General features: G+C 42.2%; 3 protein-coding genes across 4 annotated transcripts in view; 2 read left to right on the forward strand and 1 right to left on the reverse strand.

Annotated features, from left to right (window-relative positions):
- The window catches only part of itga2.2 (integrin, alpha 2 (CD49B, alpha 2 subunit of VLA-2 receptor), tandem duplicate 2), a gene marked incomplete at both ends in the record, with an annotated part of 19,255 nt that extends 15,509 nt beyond the window's left edge, over positions 1–3,746 (forward strand). The window contains 12 exons of the mRNA XM_080529555.1: positions 74–159; positions 1,159–1,300; positions 1,475–1,567; positions 1,704–1,780; positions 1,894–1,977; positions 2,098–2,200; positions 2,288–2,398; positions 2,520–2,630; positions 2,804–2,917; positions 3,030–3,119; positions 3,357–3,473; positions 3,657–3,746. Coding sequence (XP_080385681.1) covers positions 74–159; positions 1,159–1,300; positions 1,475–1,567; positions 1,704–1,780; positions 1,894–1,977; positions 2,098–2,200; positions 2,288–2,398; positions 2,520–2,630; positions 2,804–2,917; positions 3,030–3,119; positions 3,357–3,473; positions 3,657–3,746 — 1,218 coding nt within the window. The remainder of the gene's footprint in view (positions 1–73; positions 160–1,158; positions 1,301–1,474; positions 1,568–1,703; positions 1,781–1,893; positions 1,978–2,097; positions 2,201–2,287; positions 2,399–2,519; positions 2,631–2,803; positions 2,918–3,029; positions 3,120–3,356; positions 3,474–3,656) is intronic.
- A 983-nt stretch (positions 3,747–4,729) lies between these two features.
- LOC308155257 (molybdopterin synthase catalytic subunit) lies at positions 4,730–7,721 on the reverse strand. 2 transcript variants are annotated; one of them, XM_080528537.1, is made up of 5 exons: positions 7,587–7,721; positions 6,419–6,541; positions 6,093–6,246; positions 5,830–5,953; positions 4,730–5,323 (listed from the first exon to the last, which is right to left on the reverse strand). In XM_080528537.1, the coding sequence occupies exons 2-5, from the start codon at positions 6,537–6,539 to the stop codon at positions 5,243–5,245; spliced, it is 480 nt and encodes a 159-aa protein (XP_080384663.1). In that variant the 5' UTR covers positions 6,540–6,541; positions 7,587–7,721; the 3' UTR covers positions 4,730–5,242. The 2 variants fall into 2 exon arrangements, with proteins under 2 accessions (XP_080384663.1, XP_080384664.1); XM_080528538.1 differs by having other exon boundaries at positions 6,419–6,561; positions 7,587–7,631.
- A 2,309-nt stretch (positions 7,722–10,030) lies between these two features.
- fstb (follistatin b) lies at positions 10,031–12,968 on the forward strand (the record flags this gene model as incomplete). Its single annotated transcript, XM_080530412.1, has 5 exons — positions 10,031–10,124; positions 10,904–11,095; positions 11,403–11,621; positions 12,197–12,421; positions 12,730–12,968. 5 exons carry the CDS (start codon positions 10,031–10,033, stop codon positions 12,966–12,968), a joined length of 969 nt encoding a protein of 322 aa, XP_080386538.1.
- Positions 12,969–14,108: the final 1,140 nt, after the last annotated feature.

Below are 14,108 nucleotides of genomic sequence, written 5' to 3' on the forward strand. Positions count from 1 at the left end.
AGTATATGGATTTAATGTCAAAGCTTAATTGCAAAAACATTAACTTGGTGTTATGTACATTCTTAAACCACAGATCCCATTCTCCAAAGACTGTGGCTCTAACGAGGTGTGTGAGAGTGACCTGGTGCTGAGGGTGGAGAAAGGAGAGAATATTCCCAGGTGAGAATAATGTTCTAAATGTTCCCTAAAAAGCACAGTACGGTTTGTTCAAGACCTTATGGAGAAAAGACACTCCACAGATAAACAAAGGTATTCCCCAGTGTTGTATGGGATCAGCCCCATCTCTATGCAGTTGTCCCTAGTGGGAATACACACTCCCTCTTATCAACCCATGCTGTTGAAAAATGAATCTTGTTACATACAGTCATGTGAAAAAGACACCCCTTAAACTACCATCAGAAAGAAATTGCACAAGTTTGATTTTCATGGGAGGTGTGCAAGGAGGAAACCCTTGCTGTAAAAAACAAACAAACTTCAAGGCAAGACTAATGTTTGCCAGAGAACACCTAGACAAATACCACGACTTCTGGAACAATGTGCTTTGGACAGATGAATCCAAAGTTGAATTATTTGGGCACAGTAGCAGAAGACAGGTTTGATGCAGACCAAAGACAGCATTTGAAAACAAAACCCCATACCAACTGTGAAGCATGGGGGTGGAAATATTCATGGTTTGGGGCTGCTTTGCTGTAGCAGGGCCTAGCCAGCTCACCATCATAGAATCCATTATGAATTCTTTATTGTATCAGAGGGTGCTTGAGGAAAATGTGAGACCATCTGTCCAAAAAAATTAAGCTGAAGCGGATATAGACCATGCAACATGACAATGACCCAAAACATTCAAAAGGAAATGTTTTCAGACATGACTGTAAGTTGAATGACATGAATGAGTCTTTATGATACACAGTAGAGACAGACACAGACGGACATCACCTCATGGTGGTCTTACTGTAAATCTTGTCCAGAGGGAGGGTAGTGTAAGGTTCTGTGGTGTTTGTTTTTTTGGTTCACTGCACAAACGGTACATTTACATTACATACACTACACATTACATACGTGTAACAACATGTATTTGCGGGCACATCTGTCAAATGTCTATTGTAAATACATGCAATAATGATGATGCAGTCAGTAAACAAATACTGTCATGTTTTGCAGCTCTTCGAAGATGCTGGTCAGCTTTAAGAACAAGAGGCTTTCCTTCACTGTATCTGTGACAAACAAGAAGGAGAATGCCTACAACACTAGAGTCACCGCTACCTACTCCAAAAACCTCTTCTATGCCTCCATCACACCACCTGTATGTTTCAACCTCTGGAATGATGCTGTCTGAAGTCATTATAGTATTTTCATGTAGTAAAATTACCATTGTTTACATAGTCTGCTGCTAACTGTCGCTCGATGCGTGTGTGTGTGTGTGTGTGTGTGTGTGTGTGTGTGTTTGTATTGTGTGTCTGCGTGTGTTTGGTTTCAGAGCGATGGAAAAGAGGTATTGTGCACTTCCACCAAAGAGTCTCGTATCCTCTCCTGCCAAGTGGGATACCCAGCTCTAATGGTAAACCAAGAGGTGAGACTGACCCTAAACACTGTGTGTGTGTGTGTGTGTGTGTGTGTGTGTGTGTGTGTGTGTGTGTGTGTGTGTGTGTGTGTGTGTGTGATTGTGTGTGTCAGTTGTGGATATCATATCTATCTGTCCCCTGCAGGTGACATTTGAAATCAACTTTGACTTCAACTTGAATGAACTTCAGAATGAAGCCCTTGTGAACTTTGAAGCTCTAAGGTTGGATTACACAGTATTTGTTTGATTGATTGTTTGAAGTACAGTAGTCATCTCTAGTAATCTCCTTTATGAGTATGGGCCCTCTAACATGAGATCATGTTTCTTGTCCACAGTGAGAGCGCAGAGGAAAACCCCTCAGACAACCACGTTTCTATCTCCATCCCTGTCCACTATGACTCAGAGATCGTCCTCTCCAGGTCTGCTGACAACTATCTCTATGTACCATTTAGCCACTTTCTATCTATTCTATATTTATGAATGTCCATGGGTATCAGGTTTCAATGCTCTCTCTATCTCATGTTGATTTGGTTCCGCAGAGAGGCCAATCTAAATTTCTATGTGGTTGACATTGACAATGAAGCGAAGACCACAGTGAATACCTTCGATGACATCGGCCCTGAGTTCAACTTCACACTGAAGGTGAGTCCTCATAATCCATACACAGGTACTGTGTGCTGGTCTGATGCAGCATATCATCCATCTATCCATCCTGTGTTTTCTCCTCAGGTCTCCACAGGGAACTTCCCCGTCAGTCTGGCCTACCTCACAGTCTCACTACCCACCTCCACAGCAGGAGGGAATCCACTGTTGTATGTGACTGGGGTTAACACTGCACCTGTGAGTCCTCAGACATATCCTATGTCAAAACATTCTCTTCAGACATGGGTGCTGGTATGACAGGATGTGTTAGGTGATGGTGGATGGTCTGACTTTTGGCTTCTGGTTGTCTGTCTCACAGAGTGGGGATGTGAGCTGTGATGACACCGGCATTATGAACCCACTGAAGATCAGCGAGAGGCCCTACATGGCATCTTTCTCCAAGGAAAACCTCTTGAGCACTGAGGAGCTGGTGTGTGTGTGTGTGTGTGTGTGTGTGTGTGTGTGTGTGTGTGTGTGCGCGCGCGCGTGCTCGTGTGTGCTCGTGTGCGTGTGTGCGTGTGCGTGAGAGAGGGAAAGAGGGAGAGGGAGATGGAGAGAGAGAATGGTCAATAATGTGTTATTATGTCTCTCTGATATTTCCAGGACTGCAAGACCGCCACATGTAAGTCCATGAAATGTGTGCTCAAAGACATGACGACGAAGAGCGATTTTTTTGTGAACGTGACCACTAGGATCTGGAATGGCACCTTTGCCACTGTAAGTGCATACTGTACAACACGATCATCTGCCCAGCATAACGTGCTTGCACACACTCATCCTCCTTTTCCTCTGTTCCCCCTCTCTCTTTTGTTTGTTTGTCTCTGAGCAGGCAGCCTTCCAGTCCATTCTTCTGACAGTGAACACAGAGATAGACACCTCCATACCCAAACTACTGGTTATCTCTCACAAGCACATGCCGGTACTGGAATTAACACATCCATATCTTGTAAACACTCTAGAACATCATTATTAGGTCTTTGTGATATTGTTCTATTTCCTCCTGCCTTGTACAAATTAAAGAAAGTATTCTTGGAGTAGACTGCCCTCTGCTGGTCCTTAGAGGAACAATAAATAACAGCTGCAAACTGCAAACATTATATTGTTTGTACAGCGGTCCCCTGACATGTGTGACCCTCTACCTGTCCCCTGTCTGCAGGTTGGTGTCACCATCAGTAAACCCGGGGAGAAAGGCCAGGTACCAGTGGGCGTGATCGCAGGCAGTGTGATCGGAGGTCTGCTGCTATTGGCTCTCGTTATCTTCCTGTTGTGGAAGGTACAGTGCATGTTTTACTCTCACACTGTGTTCAGCTGTGTGGAACAATGAAACAATGTCCACAAATCTAATAAGCTCTAATGAGATTTATTGATTTGTTAGTTGAATGCTTACATGTCATGGCCCTGTAACAGTAGCCTATAGCCTCCTCTCTCATTCCTGTATGTCACTCTCTCTTCCCAGTTTGGCTTCTTCAAGAGGAAGTACCAACAGCTGAGGAGGAATGCTGAGGACGAGGGGGAGAATGAAGGCCTGCAGGAGAACGAAGCGTGAGGCAACACTCTCAAACAAAAAGACATTGTTTGAGAGTGTTAGAGAGTGTGGGAGATTTGGGTAGTAGTTATGCCTCAGGCCTTTTCTGACCAAAGAGAGGGCTAAACCATTTTCTATGGTAGGAGGGAGGGTGACCCTCAGACCATCAAACGCAAATGAACAAAGGCCCGATTATGTCCGCCATTTTGTATACATAAGAAAGTCATTCATCTACTACTGCACACTTTCACATGCTGAATTCATACTTAGGTACTGGTATTTCTTTGTATATGTGTTCAGAGAATTTGCTTTAACAAAAGGTATGGGGCCAGCCCTTGACTTGGCTCATAGTTGGGTTGGGTAGAAAGCCTGTACATAGTAGTTCTGTGTCAATCTTATCTGAGATAATGCAGGTTCTTGTCTGTTGTAAAGCACAGTGGTATAAAAAGTGGGTTGTTCTAAATCAGCATGGTTATCATATGCTGGCATATGGCATTCTTACTGTATTGAGAGTGGTTTGACATCATGTTGATGCTGAGGCATCATTATTTATTTACTAAATAGAAAAGTACTTGAACAACAAAATGATATTAGACAAACAAGTGGGGAATGTCCATATAGCCCATCTTTCCTACTGAGGAACGTATGAGGGTATCTTTAATTCACTGGAAAGCCAAAATAATCCTGCCTTTCATCAAAACAAATCAAACTTTATTTACCAAGCACAATTCATAGACAGATGCAAAACAATGTGCTTTACAGGGACAGAGTTGTATGATTATCCCAGCCATACAACTAGCAGTAGCATGGGATATAATGTAGCCTACACTGTACTCAGATAAGATGGAGCTGGGTTTACAACAGGAATGCAGCCTGTGGAGAACTCTACATGTATAATTAATTCAAACATTTAGTAATTGTATGATTGTACAGTAAACTTTTTGATATAGCTAGTATATAGAGAAAGTGAGCAGTCACTGAATTTGTAGAACAGGAATCGGTATATTTATTATACAACTTGAATTTACAACCTTTTCACATTATCAACAATAAGAGCAAGGCAACACATACAAAAGTGTTTTTTACTTATCTCCCCACATGGTATAATAACAATCTTAGGAGCACATCATGATTTACCAGTTTATTTGTACAGTTACTGTGTCATGGTTGGGAGAGAGCTACCATAGGACAGATGCTTGTAAGATGAACAGCAACAGTTAAACTCTCTGAGAGAGTGTTTACAAGATAACTTTTTTTGCACTGATATTTTTGCAGGTGTATTTCTTAATGGGTACATGCCACTTTTTTTCATTACAATTTTGTATAGCATTTGTTTTGTTTTATTACAATGGTATGCTACTTGAGGCTTTGAAAGTGTTAAAACATGTTGATGGTTAAAATGTTATTAAATTTAAAAAGACATGACGTGTGACTTTCCATTTTGTACAAAGACAGTCTTAGATACTTTACAGTGGTTTAACCCAAAATATGACAAAGGTCCTAGTTTACTTCAGGGGTCAACTTAGGCCATTGCTGTTTCCTGTCCACTGGCACTCCTTGTTCTCTTTCCAACAGGGCGTTGCTGCCTCATAGACCTCCTAACAAATAGAGAAAACACCACAAATGTTACAAGTTCACATTTCACGGTTTAGTGACATTTAAATGCAGTCACTTCAGAGTTTATCTTAATACCATGAACAACAATATGTATTATTTTCCCAATAGTTACATGGTATGTCTTATTGGTTGGTTGTCATAGCTCAATTTAAGTTCAAAGGTCAGGGAAAACCTTTGAAACATGCTCTTTGTTTCTTGAGAAGCTAATGCAGTAATTCAAATTGTATCCCTTCAGACAGGCTGTGTGGCCATGTGACTGGGTCACTTGAGACTGATTGGTTATGCTACGCTATGCAATTTCATGCTTAAGATCCAACTCCTTAAATAAATAAATTATATTCTTTGTGATAATTACTTAATGTGAACATTTAAAGTTCAGCTCTAGTGAAATATCCCTTATTTATTTATTTATTAATTAGCTTCCTTACAATAAGCAAAAAAAAAGTCTCTAGTACCGGTAACTACATTCCTGAGCTCAGACTCTTACCTTCTTCCAAATGGGCACAGTGGCTTTCAGGGTGTCTATGCAGTATCGCATTGCCTCCAGAGAGTCGCCTCGGTGAGGAGATGAGATGCCAATGATCACACTAGCATCGGTCACAGGCACCACTCTGGAAACCAGAAGAAGAATGCAATCAGACTCTCCCCTAAACATTTTCCACAGAAACAGTTTTATTACAGCCCAGTCTGGATCATTATGCAGATATAGTTCTATAGCAGGGATTACACAGTGCTCTGTGAGGTGCTCACCCAAGTCTGTGATGGACACAGATGTGCCTCACTGTCGGCCATTTTGTCCTGATGTCTCTGTAGATTTTCCTCAGTTCTGATTCTGCCATGGGGATGTACGCCTCATACTCCAGCTGAACCACCTTCTTCCCCTCAAAGCTGTTCCGTGTCGTCCCTGAAACAAGGTCAGTCACCATCGCTGACACACCTGCTGGCTCGGACTGAACATGCAAACATCCTTTACGCTTATGCATTCATAAGCAATTTAAACATTGGTCTATAGAGGGCATACATGTGTCCTTAAAAAACATGTTGCATTAGATAGTAGTTGAGCTTGGTATGCTCACCTATGAACATCGAGATAGCTCCACAGGAAGGACATGTTACGCAGTCTGACACAGCCTCTGTAGACAGCTTGTCATGAGTGATCTTGATGAGGTCCTTGGACTCCAATCCTCCTTCAGTCATCTCTATGGTGGGTACAAGACATCTGCATAAACAATTGTCCTTGTATTAAACTAACAGAACCTAATAGGCCTACTGTGAAATCCTTACATTTGGGCATAGTGAGCAATCATAGTGAGACACAGAAAACAAGTGGCTTCAATATCCTGACGATGCACTTACAACTATTGAAGCAATATAATTGGCTCTTTAACCCTTTCATACATGATTTTGTCCTCTTCAGGGCTCTTAAGGGCAACAACAACAAAATCTAAGAGATTTCAACATGTCCACTTGAGTGGACAACATGTGTTTTGGTTTTCAACTGATAATACATACTGTATTATTATTATTATTAATAATAATAATAATAATAATAATAACATAGTAATACTCTGTGTATTTAACAAACCCATGAATAAAACGATATCAAACTATAAAATACATACAAAAATATAACACAGGACCTCTGGGACCCCCCCAGACTAGGACCTCTCCCCAAACTAGGACCCCCCCCCCCCTCAGACTACGACCATCCCACCACTCTCCTGGAGGTCCACTGGGGATGGAGGCTGAAGCACATCTCGGAACCCCCCCACACACAGTCACTCCCTGGCCAGTCACTGTCACTGTCTGGGCCCCCTCCACTCTCCTGGAGGTCCCCCAGCAGCCAGTGATGCATGATGTCCAATTTAGTGGACAGATGATTAATCTGAATTTCCTCCCAATCGAAAATCAAAATGTAACAATGACATGACTCCTTAGATGTTACTTGAAGTTCTAGCATTTTTTCTAACTGCAAGGTTCTCCTAGAATTTAAGGATTGGGTGGATATTCCGGAGGAACTGGCTGTCAGGCATCTTGGTTTGGAGAAGAAGAAAAAAGTGCATAGAATGGCTTGCCACTAGGTTGCAGTGTATATGATGATGCAATAGTATCCAGTGTAGTGGCTGATGTGCAACTATGCCATCAAAACCCATGCATATTCAAGAAAACAGCTTTTGAATAGCTGTCCACTGTAGTGACCTCTATGCGTGAAAGGGTTACGGTCTGGCTGAGTTTATTTCTCACCTGAATTAACTTTTTTATCCCCCGCTTAAAGGCGGAATGACAGCGACCTCGTCACCGTCCCTCAGAATGACGCGCTGATCTCCAAGGGTCACGTACTCCTGACGGACAGCCAAAACAACTTGATCACGCACAGTGGTCAGTCTGAGAAGAAGAGTAGTAGTAGTAGTAAATATAATAATAATAATATTAATAATAATAATAATAATAATAGCCAATACTGTCAATTGTGTAGCCTACATAATATGTGCTTTTATTAGGAATGCTTTGGAGCTCAGCCTACCTGGGGTGCCTGCTCACAAGGTCCTGCCACAGCTCAAGGGTTGTCAGTTCAGAGGGAACCCTGATCGTCTCCGATTTGAGTCCCGTCAGCTCTGCACTTTTGGCAAAATACAACACGGACACCTACAACGCAAGACACATCCATAGTTGGATTCGTAAAAACAAGCCATTGAGAACAGTCAATGAAAATAGAATAGACCATACAGAATAGACCATACTGTAAGGTGGAAGATTCTGCAACTCGTCCATCCCGCCAAATAAAAAGGACACTTGAACAGACTACTGTGCTTACCTCGGTATTCATGAATGAAGGTATGTCCGCGACATGGATCAACTGAAGTTACTACTACATGCGACCTTAGACCGTTATCACCACGCTTCCCCAGTCGTCCATTCTGTCGCTCCTCCCTGCGATCAGCTGACACCGGCGGCGTTCTACGTCGTCTACACTGCTGACGCGCTGCGCAGATCATCAAGTGTTTGTGACTGTTCAGGAAATCAATCTCTACTTGCGCAGCGCGGCTGCAATGGAGATGACCCTACACCAAAGTCCATGAAAAAAAGGCGTGAAACATACTGAATGACACACAAGTTATGTTTTTTTGTACAAAATATTTGTTTGTTTTTTTAAGAAAGAAAAAAGAGAAAAGGTACAAGGTTACAAATATATAGACCGAAAAGCTCTTGGGTTTTTATCCTTTTAGTTGACCTTGTATGTATGTACTTTCATGTACCTACTTCTGCAAATCTTCTAATAAAGTTTTCAATCAATCAATCAATCAAAGCATGTTCATTTGCGTCCAACTTTGCGCCACCAGATGTCCCCATAACACATTACAAATGCATAGGGCCTACTGAGACACAAAAGCAAATTATGTCATTAACGAGTTCTCCATTTATTCGAGAGAGAATGAGACCAAATAATCTACGGATGGTTTATGATTAGACGTTCTTCTAGGCCCATCTCTCACTTGACTATTGTCCATTTATAATTAATGCTTATTGACTGTTATCGTTTTTTTTATAGTCTTTAACAATAGCCTACATTAGAAACGCAATAATCAAAGGAACGTGTTAACGCCAGGGTTTTTGGGGGGACTTGGTTACGCAGACAGGGGACTTACTTCTGTCTCACAGTTGACACTCCTGAGTCTACACTCCTACACCTGGCTCTACGGCGCCCGGATCAAGGTAGTTCTAGGTCGTCACTCGTCTAGTGCACAATGTCACATTTCCCTTTGAAAGCAGAGCCGTCATAACATCATGTTGCACCTAAAGAAGGCTAGACTAGACAAGGTACCTTTGGGAAAGTCCTATAGGCTACACATGACACGTCGGGACTAAAGCTGTGGCTAATGAATTATGATTATCTCTAAAAGCTTCTTTGGAGACGGGATTGGACAGCCTATATTTATATGTTTGACCCCAGGGAGGGCCAACAACTGTCTCACCTATTATTAGCATCAAGGTATTTTTAAGGCTATTATTATCTCTTAGTAGCCTACTGAAATGGTGCACTTAAAAAGATTAACGTTTAGGCTACATAGGCCAGTTCAAACGTAATGGACAGAGGCCATATGCGCACCATGCTCTAAACTTAAGAAAAACATATATGTAAATTCCAGTAACCATATTGTATGGATCATCTGTGCTTTGCCAGGATGAATTGTCATTATTATTATGTTTTCCGTCCAACCGTCTAACTTTCAATGACAAAAACAGGTTAACATTTTGCGCAAGGGAGCACTTGAGCCAAAACATATCTGAGATCATGGTGTCTATAGCTGTTCACTACAAAACAGGTAAATATGTGAATCTAATAGAAGTATACTATGCAATAAAGAGAAGTCATGTCCTCCTATCAGCGTCGGGGTCTTGTCAAACTAATTGCGCGTCATCAACTAAAATATTCCAAACTGCGCAATTGGGAAACTCTGGAGTGATAGCCTACCTGTTATAAATTGGGGAACTTTAAAACATATTTCTCCCCACCCCCAGCAATTTGAAGACCGCCCACTTCAGATATTTTGCTAGAGACCCCGTTTAAGATTTAAAAAGAGAGCCCGTATCCGACAGTTTGACAGTCACAGAGAGCCACTGGCATCGTGCGCACACAACTTCTCCATCCCCGCGCGTCTGAGTCGCTCTAGGCGCAGTCCGCCGCTATGTTCAGGATGCTCCAGACACCGCAGCTCCGCCAAGGCGTGATGGCGCTTTTCATGTGGTTCACTCACTTTATGGATGACCACAAAGCCCAAGGTGAGTATTGTTGACTATAAGACCATGCTATCGAATTGAATTAAGAAGATGGCATAACTTTTTTTAAGTTCAAGTTGTGGCATGTAATTTGTCATGGAAGTGTCAGTATTTGTTTGATAAAAGTTACACTTTGTTCCTGATAGTGGGCTCGTTTATAGCAATGGTTGTTTATGCATGACAAGCAAATGTGCTTGCTGAAAAATACTACAAAAAAGATTTCGGTGATCTCGATCATAAATAGTATAGCCTACATGTTTCGCCAGTCCAAGAAGAAGGCTAAACCAAACAACTGTACTCTTATTGAGTTATGATGAGGTAAAACAGAATAAGATGGCCAATATACAAATATAATGCCACTGAGAAATTGAGAAACGGTCAAGGAACATGTTTGCTTTTGTTGGATGTAGTAGGCTAAACTGGACATTTCTCAATACTGACTTTATATCCAAGTGTGTCAATGTGCTATGAGCTGGGACAGACGCACTGGTGCGTCTTGGGGAGTGTATGCCCCTCCCGTGTACTCTGATGAAATTCTGCTGCAGGATGTTTTTATGCTTTAGATGCATTTAATTTTTTTCGTCTTAAATCTCAGATCTAAATAATAAAAACGTAAAAGAAAGAAAATGAATTCCTCTGTGTATGATGGGGAGAAGGGGGCTGCTATACAGACACACAGTGCCTAACTATTGAGCTTTTTTTCAGATTAATAATACTATACCTCTAGAAATAAGATCACATGCGGGTATCAGTCATCAATAAGTATGTCTCTCCCTATATAGCCGGTAACTGCTGGCTTCAGCAAGGGAAGAACGGACGGTGCCAGGTGTTGTACATGTCTGGGATGAGCCGGGATGACTGCTGTCGGAGTGGCCGTCTGGGGACTGCATGGACCGAGGAGGATGTGCCCAATAGTACGCTGTTTCGGTGGATGATCTTCAATGGTGGTGCGCCTAATTGCATACCTTGCAAAGGTAAGTGAATGTGGGTGGTAAACTATGGGCTACAGTGATTTCATTGGTCAATTCTGAATTTCTGATCGTCCACCTGTAGAAACAATTATTCAGATATTTTCCTTCTAATAAATGTTGTTTAATGAATCAAAACATTATTTGTAATTATATTATTGATACTAGCATTATATTAATGCTACTAAGAATTATGAAGTCTCTATAACTTAACTCAAAGTGAATAATCTAGTATGACATTACTAGAGGATGTGCAGAGAGGATGCAAACTGGCTCAATGTTGATCAACTGATCTATTCAAATCTTCATCCAGAAACATGTGATAGTGTTGACTGTGGTCATGGGAAGAGATGCAAAATGAACAAGAGGAACAAACCCCGTTGTGTCTGTGCTCCGGACTGCTCCAACATCACGGCACGGGGACCCGTCTGTGGTTCAGATGGGAAGTCCTATAAGGACGAGTGCACCCTCCTCCGGGCCCGCTGTAGGAACCTCCCCGATTTGGAGCCCCAGTACCACGGCCGCTGCCGCAGTAAGTCCTGCTTGGATACATCAGTTTGTTTCTGTGTACTTTCATAAACCCTACAGTAGGAGGTGCTCCCCCTTTACATGCTTCGCCTTTATCTGGGAATATGGCGTTCTCAGAGTTCAGGTTCAGAGATTGTTGGCATATGTATGTGGACTGCACAGTACCAGTCTCTGGTGGATCTAAATTGGGCCAACGATCCATTGTACGCACACAGCATCAACACCTCTGGGTTCTCACTATGTGAGATTGTGAGTAGAGACACCAAGCACTGGAGTATCAGCCTGACCCACAGGCTATAGCACAGTTCCCGGTGTAATGGCTCGGTTGTCTTTAGATGTCTTTATAAAGATCAAGCCAAAGATCAAATGTGTGAGCAGTTCTTCACCTGGTTTAACAACATTTCAAACTAACACTTACAGACTGGCAACAAAAAGGATAAGACTAATAAACAGTCACAGGCAAGGAGGTGAATATTCAATATTCAATATTCATCTATAGTAGAGTCAGAAGTGAAAATCCTCTGGTAGTATGAGGTATATAAACATGAGTGTTCTGAATATTGTCCCATATTCCCACAGAGACGTGTAATGGAGTGCGATGCCCAGGCAGTGCGTCGTGTGTGATAGACCAGACTAACAATGCCCACTGCGTGACGTGTAACCACCTGTGCCCGGAAGAGACGTCACCGGATCAGCACCTGTGCGGGAATGATGCCATTGTTTACGCCAGTGCCTGCCACCTGAGAAGAGCCACGTGCATTCTGGGAAAGTCCATTGGTGTGGCATATGAAGGCAAATGCATTGGTCAGTACTGAACATTTCAAATGTGTCTTCTCTCTGTCTTCTCTCTAAACAAGTATGGACACTTCATTATCTTTAGAATGAATGAACAACATAATGATATAAGGTTTTCCCTCTATTCTGCTCTATAATCTGTTGTATTAAACCATCATTTAATTCACACAAGGCACCAAGTCTGTCATCAACCTATTGAGAGACACTATCAAAGATGAATGCTGTGTGTGTCAGATCAGGTGTCTGTGTAATGGCTTTCTGCTGGCACTGGGTCTGTGACTGAGTCTGATGGTGTCGGATGTTCTGTGTGTCTCCAGATGCCAGGTCGTGTGAGGACATCCTGTGCCGGCTAGGGAAGAGGTGCCTCTGGGATGAGCAGAGTGGACGAGGACGCTGCTCGGTGTGTGGTGAGACGTGTCCAGAGGGCCGTCCGGACGAGGGCGTGTGTGCCAGCGACAACAACACCTACCCCAGCGAGTGTGCCATGAAGCAGGCGTCCTGCGCTCAGGGACGCCTCCTGGAGGTCAAACACTCAGGATCCTGCAACTGTAAGTAATGAAGGAACTCTGAAGTAGTGCTATACACTCTTTATCCAACTGTTCAGTGTGGTGTTCTGTCAAAGTGACCATAGTGAAGTATGATACTGTATCATATAATACCTTATCGTAGGATACCATATCATATAGTATGATATTGTATCATATGGTATCTTGTCATGCCTTAGTATGGCGGCTAGCTAAATGGCTTGTGTGTGGTATTACAATGTAGATTCCAATTCTTTGGGTCTGTTCTCTAATTAGAACAATGTCTCTGAGGCCGTGTCCGGTCTTTACTCATGTAAACACCACTTTTGTTGTGAAGAAATCATTTCAACATGTGGATTAAGAGGAAATGCCGAAATGTGGATTTGTTTTGTAATCTGCCTGGGAGTGTTTGTTTAGGGTATAAATAATTTTTTAGGGCAAATACCACAAGAACAGGGTGGTCCTTTGCAAGTTAATAAGATAAAGACCCCCCTGTCTTGTTAATCTGCTGAAATGACGAGTGTGTGTTCTGTGTTCCGTCTGCTTTCAGGCCTGAATCACTGAGCCCACAGAACCACACTACCACAACTGCCCATTGTGCCCACACCAGGGTCCCAGCTTCCCTCATTACCAGAATCACATCGCTTTGACTGTCAGTGAAGTTGAGGAAAGAGAAGTCAATGTTGCAGTGAGATTCTGTGCTGTTGTTCTATTCGTTGATGCGACAGCTAATGTATTTGCGTCCATGTAACCATCACAGAGGACCTGGGGAAGGAAGACGAGGAAGAAGACCAGAACTACTTGGATTATATCAATATGTTTCACATCCAGTCCGGAGAAACTCTCATTCATAGCAGAACAGTGCTTCAGCACAGAATAATGTTTATACTTGTACATAAGGCGTATGATTATTTATTGTCCAAGGAGAAGAGAAAGCATTCGTATATTTCAAGTCTTCTGGGTGTTTACTGTATTTATATATTTTGTTTATTATTTATACATTTACCATGTCTGTCTTACTGTATACCTGTTGTCTCTTGTATTTTATCCAAAGAGAAGTTGTGTTATTTATTTTAGGTGCAATGCTACCCACATTGATTCTTCTGTAAACTCTGTAATGCATTCTCTAAGCTGTATGAATCTGCTTAAGGGCAATGGCCTCGATTTTCACC

This window comes from Nansenia antarctica, assembly GCF_963989245.1.
Source record: "Nansenia antarctica genome assembly, chromosome: 4".
NCBI lineage: Eukaryota > Metazoa > Chordata > Actinopteri > Argentiniformes > Microstomatidae > Nansenia > Nansenia antarctica.

What these genes read in the sequence shown, in the direction of transcription:
- LOC308155257 (XM_080528537.1), bottom strand. Translation starts at nt 6,539, where the DNA reads ATGACTGAAGGAGGATTGGAGTCCAAGGACCTCATCAAGATCACTCAT. An exon ending in TGTGTCCATCACAGACTTGG is followed by an intron (nt 5,954 to 6,092) that starts GTGAGCACCTCA and finishes TCTGGTTTCCAG; the next exon opens with AGTGGTGCCTGTGACCGATG. An exon ending in CTGTGCCCATTTGGAAGAAG is followed by an intron (nt 5,324 to 5,829) that starts GTAAGAGTCTGA and finishes TCTATTTGTTAG; the next exon opens with GAGGTCTATGAGGCAGCAAC.